This window comes from Castor canadensis, chromosome 1 (assembly GCF_047511655.1).
Source record: "Castor canadensis chromosome 1, mCasCan1.hap1v2, whole genome shotgun sequence".
In the NCBI taxonomy this organism is placed as follows: Eukaryota; Metazoa; Chordata; class Mammalia; order Rodentia; family Castoridae; genus Castor; species Castor canadensis.
Window position 1 is genome coordinate 26,072,202 of NC_133386.1, and position 19,922 is coordinate 26,092,123.

A 19,922-nucleotide genomic window follows, 5' to 3' on the forward strand; every position below is an offset into this window, starting at 1 on the left:
CCTTGTTTTTGTCTTTTTGGCCATACCAGGGTTTGAATTCGGGGCCTCACACTTACTAGACAGGCATTCTATCATTTGAGCAGCACTTTTTGCTTTTAGTTATTTTACTATTTTTCAGATAGGGTCTTTTACTTTTTAGCCCAGGCTGGTCTCCAACTTCCATCCTTCTATCTATGCCTCCTGTGTAGCTGGAATCAAAGACAAGTATCACCTCATCCAGCCTGTTTATTGAGATGTGGGTCTTGATAACTTTTTAGGCAGGCTGGTCTTGAACCATGATCTTCTCGATCCCTACATCTCAAGTATCTGAGATTACAGGTGTATACCACCACACTTGACCCTTATAGTCAAGAGAATTTTTTGATCTCCACACATTGCTTGAGTGATATCTGAGCCTTTTCTCTTTTTTCCTTATAAGACCATTGGAGAGCAGCTGGTCACCAGCCTCCATGTCATAACCCATTTTGTCACAGACTCATTCGTCTTGGTCCTTTCACATATTCCTCTCCAATTGGTTGGTTGTTCAATCCTTGAACATTCTACAAGTGTCTCTCTTTGCAACTCAACCAACACTCATGGCTATGTTGTTTTGGTGATGTCAAACCAAATCCAGATCTGTCTCGTGCTCTGGGCAATCATCCAGCTCCTCCTGCCTTGTGGGTGACCTGCCTGAAACAGCTTGGCATGAGGCCTGGAGTATGTGCTGGGGAGAAAGGTAAGACACAGCAGCACCCACCCTGGGCCTGCTCCTGTGCAGTGCTCCTTCCCTGGTACTGGGCCTGCTCTAATGCCAGTGCTCAGAGAGGATTCTGTCTTAGTCATATGAGGAATGGGACTGGAACTATCGCTCTGTTTTCACCTTACAGGTACTGTGTGACATGCTTAGGGACTGGGAGTTTCTTTTCACTTTGACATAGGGTCAAATTTTTGGCTGGTCTTTTCCATGGACATACTATTCTGCTTTTACGTTTCCTTTTTCTAGTTAAATGAAAGCAGGCATCTTTAATTAGGTTCCTTACATAATCACAGATGCGATCCAAAAAATCCTTCTTTAAATAAAGAGGACATTGATAAACACAAAGCAATGTTATATTGCTGACACATGACCAGGTTTTAAATTTGTACAGTATTCACTTACATGGTCTTCTTCATCCACTATTTAAAAAATCAGTTCTGCTTCCTTGGTATAACACATCTGTCTCTCATGACAATGTTAGCTGATAAATCACAATTCCCTAAATCTAGCTCTGTCACTCTGTTCTCTAAAATGTACCTTCAGTGGGGACTTCTTTTTTCTCTTTTTTCTATCTCTTGTTTGGAGTGTATTCAGTGTGAAACCTCATAATGTATTTAAGCGCTGGAAGACTTTGAATCCACCCTCTCCCTCACCCCCAGGCTTCCCAAGTCAGGGTTGATGCCATCAGCGTGAGGTCCCATCATGCACCTGAACACATGTGGCCAGCAGTCCGGGTTGTGACTTCCCATCTCCAGGCCCACGCTGAGGATGGCATCCATGCACAGGACATGGGCTGTGTGCAGCCACACCCCCTGCACCTTCCCCATCTGCTCCAGTTTCTGCTCCACTTTTAGCTTCACTGTGCCAGAAAGATGTATTAAATAATGGTCAGAGTGAGGGAGACAGAAAAAGAGAGACAGGATAAAAACGAAAGAATGTGTGGTCATGCAAGGGCAGAAATGAAACCATAGACAGCAAGTGCCTCTGTGGCAGGTCATCGTGGTTCATCATGCAGATTGCTCAGTGGACATATTGGCGGCGCTGGATCAATGGATCCTGCGCTGGTAGGTGCAGTTTCTCTTGGCCATCCATGGGCTCTGGGGCAGACAAAGCAGTGTGGATAGCCTTCATATGCGGACTCCAGCCAAGCCTCTGTGCCCAGATCCTTCACCCTTCCCTATTCCTCAACTTGGCAATGTGGAAGGAGTCCTGGTAGTCTGCAGTTCTGAGACTCTGTAATGTTACGGTTTTAGATGATCCTATCTGAACTGGGTGGACACTTTCAGCACCAGGATACTTCTGAAGAACTGAAAATTACCTTATTTCACTCTCTGAGTTCACATTTGTATTTGTGAGATTCAAATAACACTTCCTTAAGTGGTTATTATTACACTTGACTGCAAAAGGATCAGATTGACTGGGGATGCCAGTTATGTAAAATGCCAACACAAGGCCAAATGGCAGTGTCCTCCTTGAATGAAGGTATCATGTCACTGGATCTGGTGGGACCATTGAGTGATGTCTAGAGTGAGGAAATACAGCAAACTAACTTCAAGGGACTGAGAACCATATATGTGTTGTAAAGGGCAAGGTGATTTTTTGTGAAACACCATTTGCCTCATGACTGTGATACTGATTTCATTTTGTTATTTGTTTATGTGGAGTTTTCAAAATTGTAAATACAAAGTTTTTTGGTTTTTTTTTCTGAGATAGGTCCTCACTGTGTAGCACAAGATGATCTTGAACTCTGGATCCTCCTGCCTCAGCCTCCTGAATGCTAGGATTACCAGGTGTGTATCACTACTCTGACTAAAGGTAAAGATTTTTGTGTAGTTCGTGGTTGTACAACAATACTTAGGTAATATTGTAATTTTTTTCAGGTATCATTGGGGATCTGTGAGAAGTATTTTGCTTTCCAGTCAACCTCTAAATATAATTCAAGTTTGAGGATCATTGACCTAAATTGTTTTTCTCAGCTAAAAATGTACAACTATTTCTGTGACTAGTAATTTACACACCTGAATGACAGTAGTAGCATCATTTGGGCCAAGTTTGAGTTTCTCTTTGTGCTTGCTGCCTGCCTTTTACCTTCCCATGCTATTAGGAAGGACATCTCCTTCCCTCTGTCTAGACAGTCATCAGGGTCACTGATAAACTGGTTTTAACAGGTTCAGAGTCAACCCTTTCCCAAGTCCACAGAACTCAGGCTTTTCTTCAACAAGATCAAACTCTTCCTGAGCCTCTTGAGGATTCTGTTTGTTTGATTTTTCTCTTTGGAACACTGGGCAATCTGCCTTCCCCCCTGTCACCTGAGGGATCTTCAAATGTTCACCTCAATGAAGCCCCAGAGCCACCTGTTGACATGGAATGAGGACACAGCTCAGCCAGGTGGGTCTGGCACTTCTGTTAGCAGCCAACTGAACTGTCCTTGTCACCAGGGGCCAGTATATCTCTCCTCTCCGGAAGACCTACTGTTAGTATTTTTTAGGACCCTCACTTAAAATAGACTGAGCCTGCAGCCCAATGGGACTCACGGTTAGTGACACATGCCAACTATGTGTCACACACGGAACAGGGACTGGTGTTGGTTACCAAGTATGAGTGGGTGCTGGTGCACACACACCGTGTCCGGGGCACCAGGTGATTCTGGCCCTGTGGCTGTTACCTTGTGCTATGGCATCACTGGGTTCTTGGGCTTCCCTTTCTTCTTTCTCTTCCTGGACACAGGACGCAGCCGCCATCTGGGCAAGGGCTGAGGCGCAGTTAGCAGCGACCCCTTTAGAGAACACAAAGCGCATGTTCTCTGGCCACTCACCAGCAGAACCCCTTCTAAATGACTTCGTTCCCAGTGAATTCTACAGGGAGCCCCTGGGCCAGGGGACGCCATATGCCTAGTACCTAGGGCACAGCTCAGCCGTGCAGCTTTCCGCAGCCCGTCCAGGCTCATGCAGATGGCGTCGCGCTCCCTCTGGTTCTGCTCTTTGATGCCCTCAGCTCCCAGAATGAAGGCCAGCCCCTTGGAGCTCCCTGCCATGCGGCCAGTCAGGGGGGTTGACAGAGTGTCAATCAGGTTCTTCCAGCAGCCAACCAGGATGTAGCGAGCAAATGCCACACCTAGAACAAGGAGAGGTGTGGGTCAGTTTTCAGAGACACACACAACCTGGCAAAGAAGGAACCGGGGATCTCCGGCCATCCAGTTAGCAACATTGAGCTGCATGCAATTCTATGACAGGAAACAGAATTTAATGGACTGTTGGATCCTGATTCACATTGTGCCTATCAATAATGAATGTTTTATCATCAGCTTGCTGGACGGTGCTAAATAACTTCCATTTCTACCTTTTCTACCAAGACAGAATCTTCCCTCACTTATACTGCCATAGGATAATTTGATTGCTGATAACACAGGCAGTGTGTGTGGATCCAAGACCTTACCTGCCACGGTGGAGTCATCCGTTCTCCTGCTCTGGGTGAAAGGGGACTCTGTAGAGGCCGAGGCCATCAGCTGGCCACCAATCGCACTGCTCTCTAAGCCGTCAATATCTGTTAATGAGACATTCCGGTCAAAAACAAACGCCAGCACAATGTTCATTTCCTGTCGACAAACATCTGTCACCTCTACTATATACTGAGTGTGTAACTACTCTCATCGGAATATTATAGATTTGTTTTATTCAGTTCTTTTCTCTTTCATTGTCAAAAGATTCTTCTATTATGCTATTGTATGTTTTTGTATTTGAAAAAAATAAAGCAAGAGCCTGGGTACATGGTGCATGCCTCTAATCCAAGCACACAGGAGGCTAAGACAGGAGGATCACGGGTTTGAGGCTAGCCTGGGCCACATGGCAAGACCCTGATTCAAAGAAAAGAAAAGGAAAAAAGGAGAAAGATAAAGCTAAATTCTGCCACCATTGTTGTTAGCAGCTTCGTAGGCACTCCATTCTCTAGGTGCCACTTTCCTCAGTATACAGGAAAGGATTAAGGTTTAAAACATATGTATTTAGAATCAATTCAGATAGGTGAATGCAACACATGGAAAGGTTGGGAGAGTAGTATAAATTTATTCTGAGTTTAGAACTGCATGCTCACCCCAATAGGATGAGTCTTCTTTGCATGGTGCTGAAAATCTGCTTTACTATGTCTTTGATTCTTACAAAAACTTCAAGAAGCCTGGAGACCTCTGGATGACACATTACAAGATCAAAAAAGGTAGAAATCTATGTGGCAACAGGCCAGTTTCTTGGAAATCAATTTGGCTTTGGTTCAAATGGCCTAATGACATTCACCAGAAATTGTCATTTTATTTATAATGTGTTCTGTGTTAGGCAAAGGACTGATGAATTCAGGTAATGCAGTTTATTAAAGCATGGAAATTCTGTAATTTTATAGAATGCTTTGGTATGGCATTAGTAATGCCATGGTAACTTGGTGGTCAGACTGCTGCTGCTGATTCTGGAAAGATCAGATCAAATTTCCAAACCCTAGGTTCATTTCTTTTGTCGCTTTACATCTGGAATTTACTACATGGATTCACAGAAGCTTCTTGGTGAATTCTTATAAGGAAGCTATGTTTTCCACCATTAATCTAAAATTAAGTAGCCTTCCCCTGGCTATAGCAATTGAGTCTACTGTTCCATGATAAAGACAAGGTTGATTAACAGTGATGACTGATGGATATGGCGACCATGAACTGTCTGTTAATCCTTCTACAGTCACTAAATGATTCCTTTAATTAAGCTTTGGGTAAGAGATTCTTAGAGATTATATTTGACAGAACTATGGCATTTGAAAATTAAAGAATTAAAGCTGCATGTTTAAGCTCTTATAAGCTCTGGGTAGTACCTTCCATCCCTACTGAAGGGAGTTTGTGAAGACAGATATAAACCAAGCATTATTTACAAGTAAACTAAATTAATGTCCTTCACATATATGAACGCTTATTTTTCAAATGCACACAAATGCTATTGTGATTAACAAAATACAAACTGGGCACCTGTCCTATGGTCTTGGGTCCTGAGGCTTGAGACACAGTCTTACTTCCCCATTTGCATCCTGTCTGGAAGCAAGACTCCAAGTGCCAGACAATGACCAGGACTCTGGCACTTGGGGACAGACCTCACTGTTCCTCAACTCCTTGCTTTGTTCTTAAATAGTGCCTCATCCCAAATTCCTCATTGTTGGGTTCCACTTGTCAGTAGTCCACTCTGCCACCTTTATAAGAATCCCCAGGACCAAGTGCAGATCACATGATACACCCTCTGGTCATGAGATCAGTTTCCCAGCAGGACTGTCCTGGCCTGCCCAGTCCTGCTTCTGCCTGGTGCAGAGCTGCTAAACTATGTCAGGACATGGGACGCCACAGAGAGGGCTGGTGCAGGGCCAAGCCCTACATATCTCATCAGCTGGAACCATGAGAGGACAATCGTAATATCAATTTTTTTTGGTGGTACTGGGGTACACAGCACTTACTAGGCAGGTGCTCTATCACTTCAGCCACTCTGCCAGCTCATGAGAGGGACAATTCAGATCAGAGATGAGTCTGGCATCTCAGAGCAGATACCAAATGACCCTGAAGATCTAACTTGCTAAGGCTTTGATTAACAGACCAAACTTTTGAGTCCTTTCTTATCTTTAACTGACATTTTGGCTAAGACAACAAAAACCAAGAAAATCTGCTTTTGCCAAACCCCCCCCCAAACTGCTCTATGATAACACTGCTTACTGTTCTCTGTGCTGTCCTCATGTGAACTTGCTAATAGCTGAAGAAGATATTAAACTCTCTGGACCCTAAAGGCCGGATAGTGGGTCAGCAAGTATTTGGCATTATTTTAAATTCTGGTATAGCTGGGAAGGGAAGGGAGGAGGTCTTATAAGGACAGCTAATGGGAATGAGGCCAAAGTTTAAATTTCTCATTACTGGTCAAATCCTAGGAGTACGAAATAATAGAGAGCCTCTACCAGCACGTGAGAGTTTCCAGGAATAATCCAGGCCTTCAGCCCAGAAAGTTTGACACATCCATAGAGAAGCCCACAGCCTCATGCCAACAGATGAAGGTGCTGAAGTTAGTCCTTGTCCGGGGGGCACATGAGCCCCAAAGGCTCTTCACAGAAGGAGGACATGGATGCTTGTGCGATGCCTCAGTGACCCTGCCATGGAATTGTCCCCGACTGCCAGGGAAGCTTTGTGGGTGCACCACTGCCTCTCAGAAAGAGGCTGTGATGTGTGGGCCTTCCTGCCCTACAGACACCCCCAGGCTGGGCGGAGCCACTGACCGGTCAGCATGGTAACGAGAGGAAGGCTGCTGTCCTCGGGGCTGCTCCAGTAGCCAGCTTCTCCGAGCATGTTTCTGTCGAGTACCTGGTGATACAGCTCCTCGATCCAGGCCTGGGAGAAGACCATGAGCACCCCGCTGCTCTGCACCTGCTTCATGAACTCTTTCTGCAGAGAGGGCACATGAGCAGGGGCTGTAGGCAAATGTCTCTTCCCATCATCCCCTTCTCCCTGAATTGGGGCTTTTTATTGAGGGGCGATGAGAGAGGAGATGGGAGATGGAGAAGCCCAGGCTTTCTGCATTCCTTTCACTCATAACATCTTTGGACAGACATCCTGCAGAAAGATTAGGGGTGCTGCACTCTTGGGTTGGGGGGGTGGGAGGGTTAGAAACACATGACTACTTCTGACAGCTTCCTCTTCTCACTGCCCCAACAGCAGCAGAGATGGAGTGTGCTCCCCACAGGAATGCTGGCACCCCAAGAAAGACTTGACTTAAGACTCATGAGGTCATCACTCATCCTTAGGAATTCATAATTTATTAAGCAAAAGTGTTTGTCCATTCCCTGCTACGGATCCATAGATTTAGGCTCACATACACCTGGGGACACGGTAGAGTGGCTTGCTCAGACAAAGGAGCCAAGTTGATTACCCCAACAGAATAATAAATGTCACTCACTTTGCACTTGCCTTGTGCAAACTGCACATTGGTGCCCTGTGCACCACCCCTTCCCACCCTCCATAGCTGTCAGACATGACCGGCCCAGAGCAGTGTGGCATCCTCTTGGGGAACCCATGCTTGGCCACATTGCCAGGAGGCCAGAGCTTGCCTATGCGGAGTGTGCACCCACCATCATGCCAGGCGCCAGGGCTGGCCGCTTCCTGTAGTAGTCGCCATGCAAGAGCTTGAGGTTCAGGAGCAGGGCACAGTGCGCTGCCGTGTACAGGCTGTCTGCGTTCATCAGCATTTGGAAGCTCAGGCTGCTACTCCCGTCGAAGCCGGGGGAGTGCATCATGCCTAGGGTGGGAACCAGGAGATCCGTGGGCCTGCGGACAGTGTGCTCGGCTAAACTGGTATCTGTCCATCCTAGTAATGGAACACTTCTGCATGGCATCATGGCCTGCACAATGCACACGCCACAGCACATGGGGAGGGTGTGCACTCTGGAGTGCATCTGCTGTGCAAGAAGCTCCATGTTGCTTAGGTAAAATCATTTAAGCCCTCTGTCACCTTCTTTTGCTACCAATGGGGGAGAATATTTGACTGCATTTTGTCCACTGCTCAAACTATCCAGTGGCTTCCTCTAATACAATAAAACCTGTCCTTGCGTCCCTCTCTTCTCACACCTGTAGCCCTGACCACCTGCCTATTTCTTCTCCATACCCACAAATGCCTGCTGCAGGGTTTGTGCATTTAGTATTATTATTGTTATTAGTTTATAGTACTGGGGATTGAAGCCAGGACCTCGCACGTGCTAGCCAGGCGTTCTATCACTTGAGCCATGCCCCAGTTCTTTTGTTTGTATTTTATTTCTGAGACAGAGTCTCACTACCTTTTTGCCCAGGCTGACCTCTATAACTCACAATTCTACAGTCTGCATCGCCCAAGTAGCTGGGATTACAAGCATTGTTCTGCTATACCCAGCCTGTGCATTATTTTTGCCACTGACTGGACTGGCTCTCTGGTGACCTGTTCCTTCAATTCTTACAGGTGTCAGCTCAAGTGTCAGCTTTTTGGAGACCTTTCCTTTCAGTTCCATCTAAATCACATCCTCTCACCCCACAATGCTTTGCTTCCCTCTCCCTGTACTTTTTATTGCTGGATAGTCATTGTGCCCAGCATTATATTAATACAAACTTGTCGGTCGTCAGCTGTCACCACTGTTACGCAGGATCTGTGAGAGATAGGTTTTGTTAGTTTTGCTCACACAGAATCCCCAGCACCCAGAACACTGTCATATAGTAGACCCTTAAAAAATATTTGCTGAATGAATGAATGAGAATGAATGAGTAAGACAGCTATGAGAACTAGATTCAATTATTCAATAGTATGCTTTGGGCAGTTAAATATAAATTTTTTGAAAAGTAAAAATGTTGCACAAAGAAATAAACATAGGAAATTACCACATGACAGCCATTCTACTCCTAGTTATATTCCCAAAGAACTGAAAGCAGGGATTCGAACACATACTTGTATATCGGTGCTCACTGCAGCATTACTACAATGACCAAGAGGTGTGACAACCCAAGTGTCTACCAAAGCACAAACGGATAATGTAGTACACACATAAAAATGGACTATTATTCAGCCATCAAAGGGAATGGGAACTCTGATACCTACTACAACACAGATGAACTTTGAAAACATTGTGTTAAGTGTAATAAGCCAGGAACAAATGACAAAAATGTTAGATCCACTTATTTGAAGCACCTAGAGTAGATGAAGTCATAGAGACAGAAAGTATATGAGAGGTTACAGGGACTTGGAAGGAGTGTGGTGCCCATTTTTGGGGTGCTGAAAAGTTCTGGGACTGGGGGTGTGGCTCAAGTGGTAGAGCACTTGCCTAGCAAGCATGAGGCCCTGGGTTCAATTCCCAGAATAGCAAAAAAAAAGTTCTGGAAATAGTGGTGCTGATGGTTGTATTTATTGTGACTATAACTAGTGCCACTAAATGGTACATTTAGAAATGATCAAAATATCAGCTTTTAATGTTATATGTATTTACCCTAAGTAAAACATATATAAACATCAAAAAACATTGGCTTGTGTACTGTAAAGAGTAAACTATGGTGTGTGAATATTATTTCTATAACCTGATTTCAAAAACGGAGGGAAAAAGATGTTCAGAAGCACATGCAGTGATTGTCTTGCTCTCTGCTTTTTTGAAAAAATTATATAAAATGCTATTTTATACTTAGTAGGGTTTTCATTTTGAACATCCCTTGGGCTTCATATCAATTAACTAAAAAACCCAAACAAGCCAACAACTACATCTCATAGCATAAACATGGGTTCACTCTGCCAGAGTGTTGGTGCCTTCTTTAAACTTGGGGTGACACTCATTACCCAAGCTTATTTGCATCTGCTGTCTTGCTATTTCCATCTGAAACCCACGCACAGTAAGTGCCCACGACCCTCTGTCAGCTGCTGAGCAAGGCTGGATCTTCTTTCTGTCCTGAGGAGCCACCTCACACAGATGCTACCTTGGTCCTCTTGGGATCAGAGAGGCACTTGTGCAGGGCTTGCAGCTCAGGTCAAGTGCTGCCTTTATGGCAGTCATTTTTGTGGGAATGTTTTCAAGTTCTCCCACAATAAGAAACTTTGTTTTAAAAGAAAGGCTCTTGTGTCATTTGGAATTAGGGCAGCTGGTGTCAATAGTATATTAGGACAGGAATCACTGACTGTGATTCAGTGATTCTGTCACAGAAGAAGCAGATCCTGGGTAACAGGTAGGGAGCAATGCTCGATGGGCGTTTCGGCATAAGAAGGTTTGAGGCTATGACATTAAAATAAAGAAAGAGTTAAGGCCAGGTTATGATCCAGAGAGTTCCTTGCTCTTCCGCTGCTTTTATTGCTGCTGTTTCGGGGGCTAGGAGGTGGGGAAGAATCCACCATCTCTCTCATCTCAGTAGGGCATCATTGTTTCCTTTTATTGATCTAATCTTGGAAGTGGCCCTTGCCAAGGAACCAAGAGCATGTGCCTTTGTTCCAGAGGTGGACACCTGTCCTTCAGCTTACCCACAACAATGCCCAGTGTCACCAGTTAAACCATAGGCTACTAAGGAGAGTGAGACAGAGGACATCCATTACACTGATAATAGATCATGGACTGACGGGTGGGTCTGTGATTGACAGACAAAGGCCAAAACCTAAATGGTAAAAAAAGCAGTACAGATGTCGTTAGAACTAAAAAGACAAAAGTACAATTAAATCACTAAAATTTAAATTTAGAAACAATGAAAATTTAAGAAGTCTCTTTTCAGTATACTGATTTCTACATGTAAAAACACAACATATTGGGTCTGATAGGACATTTTATAGACCTTTGACAGTTGGGCAGTCTTCAAGATTCTGAGTGCCATATTCTGGCCATACAAAAAATTCACATGAGCCCTTGTGTTACATGTACTAAAAATTAAGTATTGACTTGAAGGTTTTACACACACAAATTGGAAGACTTGCTATAGCTTCGAGCTTTGTAAAAGACCTTGCTGGGATTATATTTCTCAGTTCTCATAAGAAATGAGGGAGGGCCTTTGGAGGTCAGCCATTACCACCGGGACAGGTAATTCTTCTAGAATTGCTGGGGGATGGTGTTTATTATAACATGAAGTTTATCTGAGATCTAAATTTAATATATTAAATGCAAGACTTCTCCAGTGGAGATTTTTATATGGATAATTTTAATTTCAAACTGAACACCCTCTCCATAGTTTTACCATTTCTGGATGACTCAAGGACATCATTACCATTGACACAAAGCTACTTTGGGGACCACTATGTCTGCTGGGCTCTCTGTCTTGGCACAAGGGACACCAAGCTAGTCAGAGCAGCCCAGGCTCCCCAGCTCCTCTCTCCTGGATTACCCCCCATGTATTTCATACTGTCTTTAAACAGAGGAAACCCCAAGATTCATTAACATTCTTTCAACACTTCATGATTTCCCATGAAGACAAAATGACCTCAATATCTTCTGTCACCTACAGAGCAAAAAATGGTTGACAAACCTGAGCAGAAAGTAGAGGCAAAGTTTTGGAGGGCAGTGTCTACCTCCTCCACACTGGATAGGGCCAGGAGCCGGGGAAGGAGGCTTTCCAGGGCCTGCACGAACAGCCGGGCACTGTGCTGGTCAGCCTCCTGGTTCTTCAGCAGTTTGAGAGACAGGGCAGCTGTCCGCAGGGACCGGTGACCCAGGCAGTCCCGAGGTGTCTGCTCCTCATCAGCCAGCGAACAGTTGTCAGAGCCAATGTCTGACACATCAGACCTGCCAGAGTCCTTTTCTGCTGCCATCGAGTACTGGTCACAAGAGTCAAACTCCGTCCTGGACAGGTCTTGCTCATCTACACTGAAGTTGCTCTCACTGTACCTAGAACCACAGGACCTCATCCTGCAGTCCACCGACAGGAAGTTGGTGATGTCAGGGTAAGGGACAGTGTGGCTTCTCTGGACCACATCGGGCTGGTCTGCTGCCTCTGCTTCTGCCACCTTGGTCAGCACCTCCTTGCCCTCCTGGATGGCTGGTGACTTGAGCCCGTTCTTGTGGTTCTCAGAGCGGTCCTCGGGGGTCGTCTGGCCCAGCTCTCCCTCCAAGGTGGTCTGGCCAGTATCCGTGGTGACACTGATGCTGATGTCCGGGCTCCTCTCATTGCCTGACTCCCAGGGCGTGTGCTCAGAGGACAGTACTCTCCGCTGCCAGCGGAAGTCAGCCTCGTTGATCTCCACTGAGTCCCGGCTGGACTCAGCCCCATCCCTCAGCTCCTCAAGGCGCAGGAGGAGCAGCTGCACTTGACCCTCACTCAAGCCTTTGCCTTGGCTGAGCTCATCCAGGGCACCCAGTAAGGTGCAGATGCAGGACACAGCGGCATAGCAGGCTTCAATGCCACCCTTGATGCATGCTTCTGTCATGCCATCCATGATGCTGGCAGCGTCGCAGAGGGAAGAGAAAAAAAGCCTCCACGTGAACAAGAACTGTTATCTGGCAAAATACACAGTATTCAAAGAGACAGTCTAATTTGCATAAAATCAAATGCTCTGGGAAAAATGAAACAAACATACTCAAGCTGAGAAAAATCTCCAGGTAAATGGACCACCTGAACTCAAACTCTCCCTCTTGGTTGGGTGGTTTATCTAGTTACCAATGAAAATTCCTGAGGGGGGATTTATCATTTTCCGAGGACAGGAATGGAACTATCTCATTTTTGTATTATGCTCAGTTTTCTTTTTTTGGCAGTACTAGGATTTGAACTCAGGGCCTCATGCTTGCTGGGTGGAGCTCTACCACTTGAGCCACACCCCTCAGCCCTATACTCAGTTTTTCAAATAGAAAATAGTTGTAATGGCTATCTGATAATATGGACCTTGTTCTATAAAATTAACATATTCCTGATCAGTCAATAGAATGATTACAACCCATATCATATTTACTTTTCTAGATATGCTACAGGTGAAGGAGTCCTATTGGTTCCATATTGTCAATTAAAAACTTCTTCCCTCAAATAACTCTAATGAATTTATGAACATTTCAGTTTGTATATTCAGCATTAAGTCAATACGAAAATGTGGAAAGTTACTGATTACAATGAATTGAGATAAATCTTCTCAGATGGCTTATGGGTAAATGATTAAACATGCACGACTCATTTCATGTAGATTCATAAAAACTTCAGGAACTTGGGAACGAGGTGAAAAGTATTCAGAGAAACAGTCTTCACCCACGCATATAGACCCAACAAGGAATGTATCATACAGTTTGAGGAGATCCAAGTGAGACTTTCTTTTGGACATTGATCTTTTTCTGGGTTCGTGCTCAGTGGAGCTGGGTCCCGCCAAGTCACAGAGACGTTGTGGGCTCCCGAGTATCTTAGGAAAGAGAGGGAAAATATAGAAAAGTGAGTATCACAAAAGACGCAAAGTTTTAATTGTGAGAGCAAATAAACATCTACTTTCTCTAATGGATGAAACAATATGAGGAGAAAAGCCAGCTGTGGGTTGAACATTCCTTATCTAAAATGCTTGGAAGGGCTTCCTTTTTGTTTTTTGTTTTTTTTTTCAGGTTTGATGTATTTGCATTTGCACAGTTAGATATCTTGGGAATGGGACCCATGTCCAAACATTAAATTTATTTTGTTTCATATATGCTTTACATAAAAAAGGATGAAGGTATTTTTACATAATATTTTCAATAATTTTGTGCATGGGATAGTTCTAAGGTGTGGAATTTTCTACTTTTGCCATCATGTTGGCACTAAAAACAGTTTTGTGTTTTGGAGCATTTCAGATTTTAGACGAGGGATGCTAACTGCAAATTTTAATGAAACTGATCGAAATTACACTATAATGTTGCTTTCTTTCAAGTTTGGCTAGCTTCATAAACTTGGTTAAATGTTTCCTCTTTCTAGTATCTGGAAAAGTTCATGAAATATTAGAATGACTTGTTCCTTGAATGCGTCATGTATGCTAAGCATGTGCTCTGAGCTGCACTCCCGGCTCCAGGGACAGGAGTTTAAAGACCTCAGTTTCTTTCAGGACCTCATCCTTTCTCTAAGCCAACTTTGCCAGTAATAAATTAGACAGTCTATGTAGATTCTCTTATTAATCTGTGCTGATTTGTCAATTTCTTCAGAATCTGGAGGGGCAGGGAGTGGAGTGACCGGGCTTCTGAAGGACCTTCAAAGACACAACAAGAACAGCTAGACCTTTTAAGCTCAGCTTCTTCAGGTAGACATGAGTGCTGGGTGAGCACTAGGGACTCCTTTGAAAGCCCCACCACAGGACAGACAAAAGGAAGCAAAGTGTACTTCTGGGGAAAGTAGATACAGGAAAGAGAATGTTCTTTGACAAACACAGTGTCCTGTATGCTCCGATTAATAGGCACATGGTGCACATGGCAGAGTGACATACTAGAACATGTCACAGGGAAATAACCAAGCGTTCAAACTCCAAAAGGCTAAAGAGACACCCTGGGTACTGAGTGGTTTCTTTGTGGGCATAAGTCCTGTGGATTTTGGTATCTAGGTTACCAACCTTCCTAAATGACTGTTTTGTCATATAAAGAGGAAGCTCAGCTTTCCAGAACAACCTGGCCCAAATTCGTCTGCTTGGCGGCATGGGTCCGCATGGGCTGCACACACTACTCAGGAGCAGGTGTCTAATTCTAGCCTTACTTCTCCAAAATGACCTCGGGAAACACTGCAGTGTTAAATGCTAGGGGGAATACACAAAATCCATATACACAAAATGTATTTGAGGAGATAAGAAGCTTGATTCACTTCCTATTGTGCAGTAATCAGTGTGACGGGACACTCCAGTCATTGCTAAATGGCAGGATGGCGTAAAAGTAAGATCAGTGTCAGAGGAAGCAGAGTCTGGAAGGAGGATTTGCTGACATAGGCAGATGTACTTAGAATATCTTGGTTCACTTCTGAGCATTATTTCCCACAAGGTGTAGGACTTTGGGCAAGTCGCTTCTCTCCTCAGAGCCTCAGTTTCCTCATCTAGAAAACAGATACAATATCACCCTCAAGGGAGTGAAGAGTTAGGAAGGTCTAGCCCATGTGACCAACCTCTCAACACTGTGAAGTGGAAGTGACCATGGGAATAGCGGGAGGGACTGAATAGAGGCAGGAGGGCAAGAATAGGACAAGGCAGGGTCAGTCAGACAGGATAATGCTGCATCTTGGGAAATAATGTTGCATTGTGGGAAATGATGGGAAAGAAGAACAGCAGCAGAAGGCTCTGGGAAGAGCAGAGTAATTCAGACGATGAGAAAGGCAAAAAGGAGCCATTAGAGAGCCTGGGCAAGGGCGAAATTGTTAATAATGGTGATTTACGAGCAGAAGTCCAATAAGACAGAAGAAAGAAAAAATTAGGCAGGAGAGGAGATGAGCTTTTTTCAGTTTCCACATGTTGTGATTTCTTCCTTACGGCAGCAGTTAAGTACACCACGTATTTTGTGTGGCACTTTCTACCAGCAAAGTACTTACGCAAACTGTGACATTTTTTTCTTTTACGTGTTTTTAATGACATAAAAATGCTGTAACAATTTGAGGCCCCGAACTATCCATTTAAAAAAAACGAAAGGGGATTGACATTGCTCATAGTAAATCTTTTCTTTATTGCATGTTGAACTTGTAAACTTTGGAATATCTAGTGATAGAAAGATAACAAAACTGTAAATTCAGAGTTGAGTGATTTCTCTACTGTCATCTAGCTGGTGAGTGGCAGAGCGAGGTTTGAACCCTGACTGTCATACCCAGTGACCCTTAACAACCAGTGCTAGGCAGGGCTCTGTGGGAATGATTTTCATTATCAATTGAGTGTCACATCCAGGAAAAAGGGAAGGATAGGAAAGACCATGGGCTTAGGGCCAGAGTGATCAGGCTTTGTAACTTTTCTCTGTCTTTGGGAACTTGGGGCAAACCATTTGACCTTTTAGTTTCTTTGTGGGACAGAAAACCCCTTTTCTTTGGCTTTGTGTTTCTACATGGAACATCCAGTGGAGTAAAATTCTAGGTCTTCTCCCTCCTGTCACTTCTTCCAGTGGAGGAGGAGGACCTCATCTGGCTGGTAAATCTAGAAGGAGCTGAGCATGTGTGGCCAACCCCTCCTGCTCTTCTCTTCCTGGGGATCCGCCTAATCAAAGAATTTCCCTTTCTGGCTCCTCCAAGCTACCAGTTTAATAGGGGCAGGGGCAGGGGCAGGTCCCTGGTGGAGGGCCCTGCTGTCTGGGTGGTGATCAAATTACCTCATCTCACCTTCAAAGCTATACTCCTCACCAACCTAGTGGTGACTGATCTTAGACCTGGCCTTTTTTTTTTTAAATTAATTTATTTTTTATTCATATGTGCATAGAATGTTTGGGTCATTTCTCCACTCTCCCCCAAACCCCTCCCTTACCTCCCTCCCATCTCCTCCCTCCCATCCCCTCCTCCCCAACCCCCTCGATACCCGGCAGAAACTATTTTGTTCTTATGTCTAATTTTGTTGAAGAGAGAGTATAAGCAATAATAGGAAGGAACAAGGGGTTTTGCTGGTTGAGATACGGATAGCTATACAGGGAGTCGACTCACATTAATTTCCTGTGCGTGTGTGTTACCTTTTAAGTTAATTCTTCTCGAACTAACCTTTCTCTAGTTCCTGGTCCCCTTCTCCTATTGGCCTCAGTTGCTTTAAAGTATCTGCTTTAGTTTCTCTGCGTTGAGGGCAACAAATGCTATCTAGTTTTTTAGGTGTCTTACCTATCCTCACCCCTCCCTTGTGTGCTCTCACTTTTATCATGTGATCAAAGTCCAATCCCCTTGTTGTGTTTGCCCGTGTCCGCATATGAGGGAGAACATACGATTTTTAGTCTTTTGGGCCACAGACCTGGCCTTTTGATCAAGCCACACATACAACTTGACTAAGTTACTAAGAACATTAAAGGTAATATATGTGAAGTGCCTGTTATATAGTAAGAAAGAAAAAATGGTTATTATTCTGTTCCCATTGATTTTCTTAATGGCAACCAAATCTGGGTCATTCCTTCATTTCTAGAAATGTTAGGCAGAACTCTTCATTACTCATTATTGTCAAATTTCATTAAAACACTACCAAGAAGTAATTCAAATTTAACTTTTTACTCTTTGGTCTAAGCTACAGAGGCAACATGACAAAGGGACCGTGTCATCATTTGGAAAGGGTCCCAACAAGATGAACACACGTGCCATTGCTGTGGTTCTAAGGCCTACCTCCTTTAGAAGTTGACCTGTGACACATAGATACCCTGTCAAGCACAAAAGAAAGCAGACCTGGAGTGCCACAGCTGAAAGACGAAATGTGGCTAGGACATTTAGGGAGCACCTAAATATTGCACCCTGCCAAGTAGCGTACATGTAGATTGCCACATGGATCCCAGGGGACCAACATCTAAAGCTGATGGCAGCTGTTACAGCATCATTTTCATCTTAAGAATTTTAATGATTAGTTGTGATACAATAAATGTTCTGGTTTAAAAAAATTAACTATTTAGAAATTGGTGATCAGTATTGCTTAAAGTAAATGAACAAGGGGATTTTATTACTCTGATTTTTGGGGGAGGTTAGGTATCCTAGGGAAATGCAGTTTGATCTTTATGAACAAGCTCACAGAAACAAAACTGCTGGCTTTTTTTGGATAAGGTATAGCCTGAGTAAGAAGTCATTTTGAAATCTGATTTTGGCATAGGTGAATCAACATACCTATCTGCATGAACGGGGTGAATTCTTGGCCTGGGGCCTGGTCAGGTACACACTGAATAGAGTTTCATAAACATAGCTAATTACCCCTGGCACATGCACATACCCCCACTTGTCACTGGATCCCACATGGTAGCGATGACCTTCTAGCAAGTGATGGCAAATATTGAGTGCATACTGTGTGCGAGACACTGCACTGAGATCCCATCCACAAACCAAGCATTCTCCCCGCCTCCCTACCTCTTTCATGATCTTGATGGCTTCCACGCGGTGCTGGGGTGGGGGGTACAGCAGCACACGGTGATAGAGGGACTGGAGCACTGGCTTCATGGAGTCCACCGACCCCACTAGCCGGATAAGCTCAGCTGCAAGGTAATAAATGGTGCGAGCCACGGGCCCGCTGAGGGCTGGTGCGGTGCAGGAGCAGCCTGAGCCCCGACCATGGTCAGACACGCCTGGGGAGGCAGAGTCTGACTCCACGCTGGTGCTGGTGCTGCTGCTGTGAGCGGATGTGATGGTTTTGTCATGAATGGGGTTTCCGAGGATCACGATGAGAGCAGGGCAGAGGCTTTTCCTGGGAAGAGACAGAAGGAAAAGTGAGTCTCACCTGAAGCCAGGTGATGAGAAAGGAACACGATCTGAGGGCAAGCACCAGATGCCACAGGAGTGCCCACAACAGCTGGTGTCCTGACTGTGCCTTCTTTGGTCTGCATTCTGCCCCAGTTTTCCCTCAACTGGGGGCATGTCAACAGAATACTTTTCCTCATTTCTTGAGCTAAGGTTAACTAAATATCAAGAGAACCACTAAGAAGGCATTGCTTAAAGTGGTAGATCACCTGCTTTGCAAGTGCAAAGCCCCGAGTTCAAACCCCAGTCCTGCCAAAAAACAAAAACAACCCAAAACAACAACAAAGAGAAACATTTTTTTTTTTTTACAGAAACATGTTTTGTGAAGAAGGGGCTCAAAATGCGAAAAGGATTAGTTATAAAGCTTCAAATAACAGAACTATTTCTCATTTACTATGTTAACCTCAAATCCCATACTGGCACCTGTTATTTGATTCCTCCCTGTCAGTGAGCCCAGGGACCCAGAACAATGACTTGGCTACCTGCAGAACCTGTCATGTCCTAGAATCTCTGATTATGAACAAGTGATCAGTGTTCTTGTCTAGATGGAGAATGATCCAGAATAGGGCTGAGTACGGGTCACTGTCTCTTATTCCCGTGTAAGCTTCTGAAGTATTTATATGCTTCTAGAACAAACTGAGAACCCAGAAGACCTTCTGGTTCTGGCCTCTCACGATCCCATGAAGCACATTTGTTATAATAACCATCAATTTCTCTTTGGATTTTGGTCCAAAGCATGTAAACACAGCACTTGATCTACTTTCCCTCTAAGACAGTTATGTGTGGGCAAAACTGTCACAAGTGGGTAGGTCACAAATGTTGTGAAAAGGGACCCAAGACTCAGCAAAAGAAGACCCTTGGGCTAGTTTCAGGGAGTAAGGAGGGGATGCTCACCAGATGAGGTCGGTGAAGCCCCTGTGCAGGTGCATGGAGGAGGAGGAGCTGCTAAGCACAGACAAGATGCATTCCAGGTACAGAAGCTGTAGCTGTTGGCTGTCACTGTGGAAGAGCAAAATCAACACATAGATGCGCAAAACACAAGGCTTAAAATTAAAGAGGTGCTATGTGGCCCAAGAAAAATGTTAGGTTTCACCAAAGCAGAAGGGGAGAAAGTGTCATGGATTGAATTACACTTTCCATCCTCGCAACACATTCACAAATCAAATTCTAATCCTCAGTACTTCAGATTATGAGTTTATTAGGAATGTCTTTACAGACAAAAGTAAGCTAAAGTGAGCTCATCAGTGTGGGCTCTAATCCAACATGACTGGTATCCCCTAAAGAAATGGAAATGTGGACACCTAGATACACATGGAGGGAGGACAGTATGAAGAGACACAACCATCTACAAGCCAA

General features: G+C 44.4%; 1 protein-coding gene across 2 annotated transcripts in view; it reads right to left on the reverse strand.

Moving 5' to 3' along the window:
• The window catches only part of Arfgef3 (ARFGEF family member 3), a 141,641-nt gene that overhangs the window by 40,761 nt on the left and 80,958 nt on the right, over positions 1-19,922 (reverse strand). For both annotated transcript variants that reach the window (XM_074073635.1, XM_074073642.1), the window contains 10 exons: positions 19,461-19,565; positions 18,180-18,513; positions 13,475-13,587; positions 11,736-12,646; positions 7,859-8,025; positions 7,010-7,175; positions 4,172-4,279; positions 3,635-3,850; positions 3,402-3,512; positions 1,445-1,595 (listed from right to left, as the gene is read on the reverse strand). In XM_074073635.1, coding sequence (XP_073929736.1) covers positions 1,445-1,595; positions 3,402-3,512; positions 3,635-3,850; positions 4,172-4,279; positions 7,010-7,175; positions 7,859-8,025; positions 11,736-12,646; positions 13,475-13,587; positions 18,180-18,513; positions 19,461-19,565 — 2,382 coding nt within the window. The remainder of the gene's footprint in view (positions 1-1,444; positions 1,596-3,401; positions 3,513-3,634; positions 3,851-4,171; positions 4,280-7,009; positions 7,176-7,858; positions 8,026-11,735; positions 12,647-13,474; positions 13,588-18,179; positions 18,514-19,460; positions 19,566-19,922) is intronic.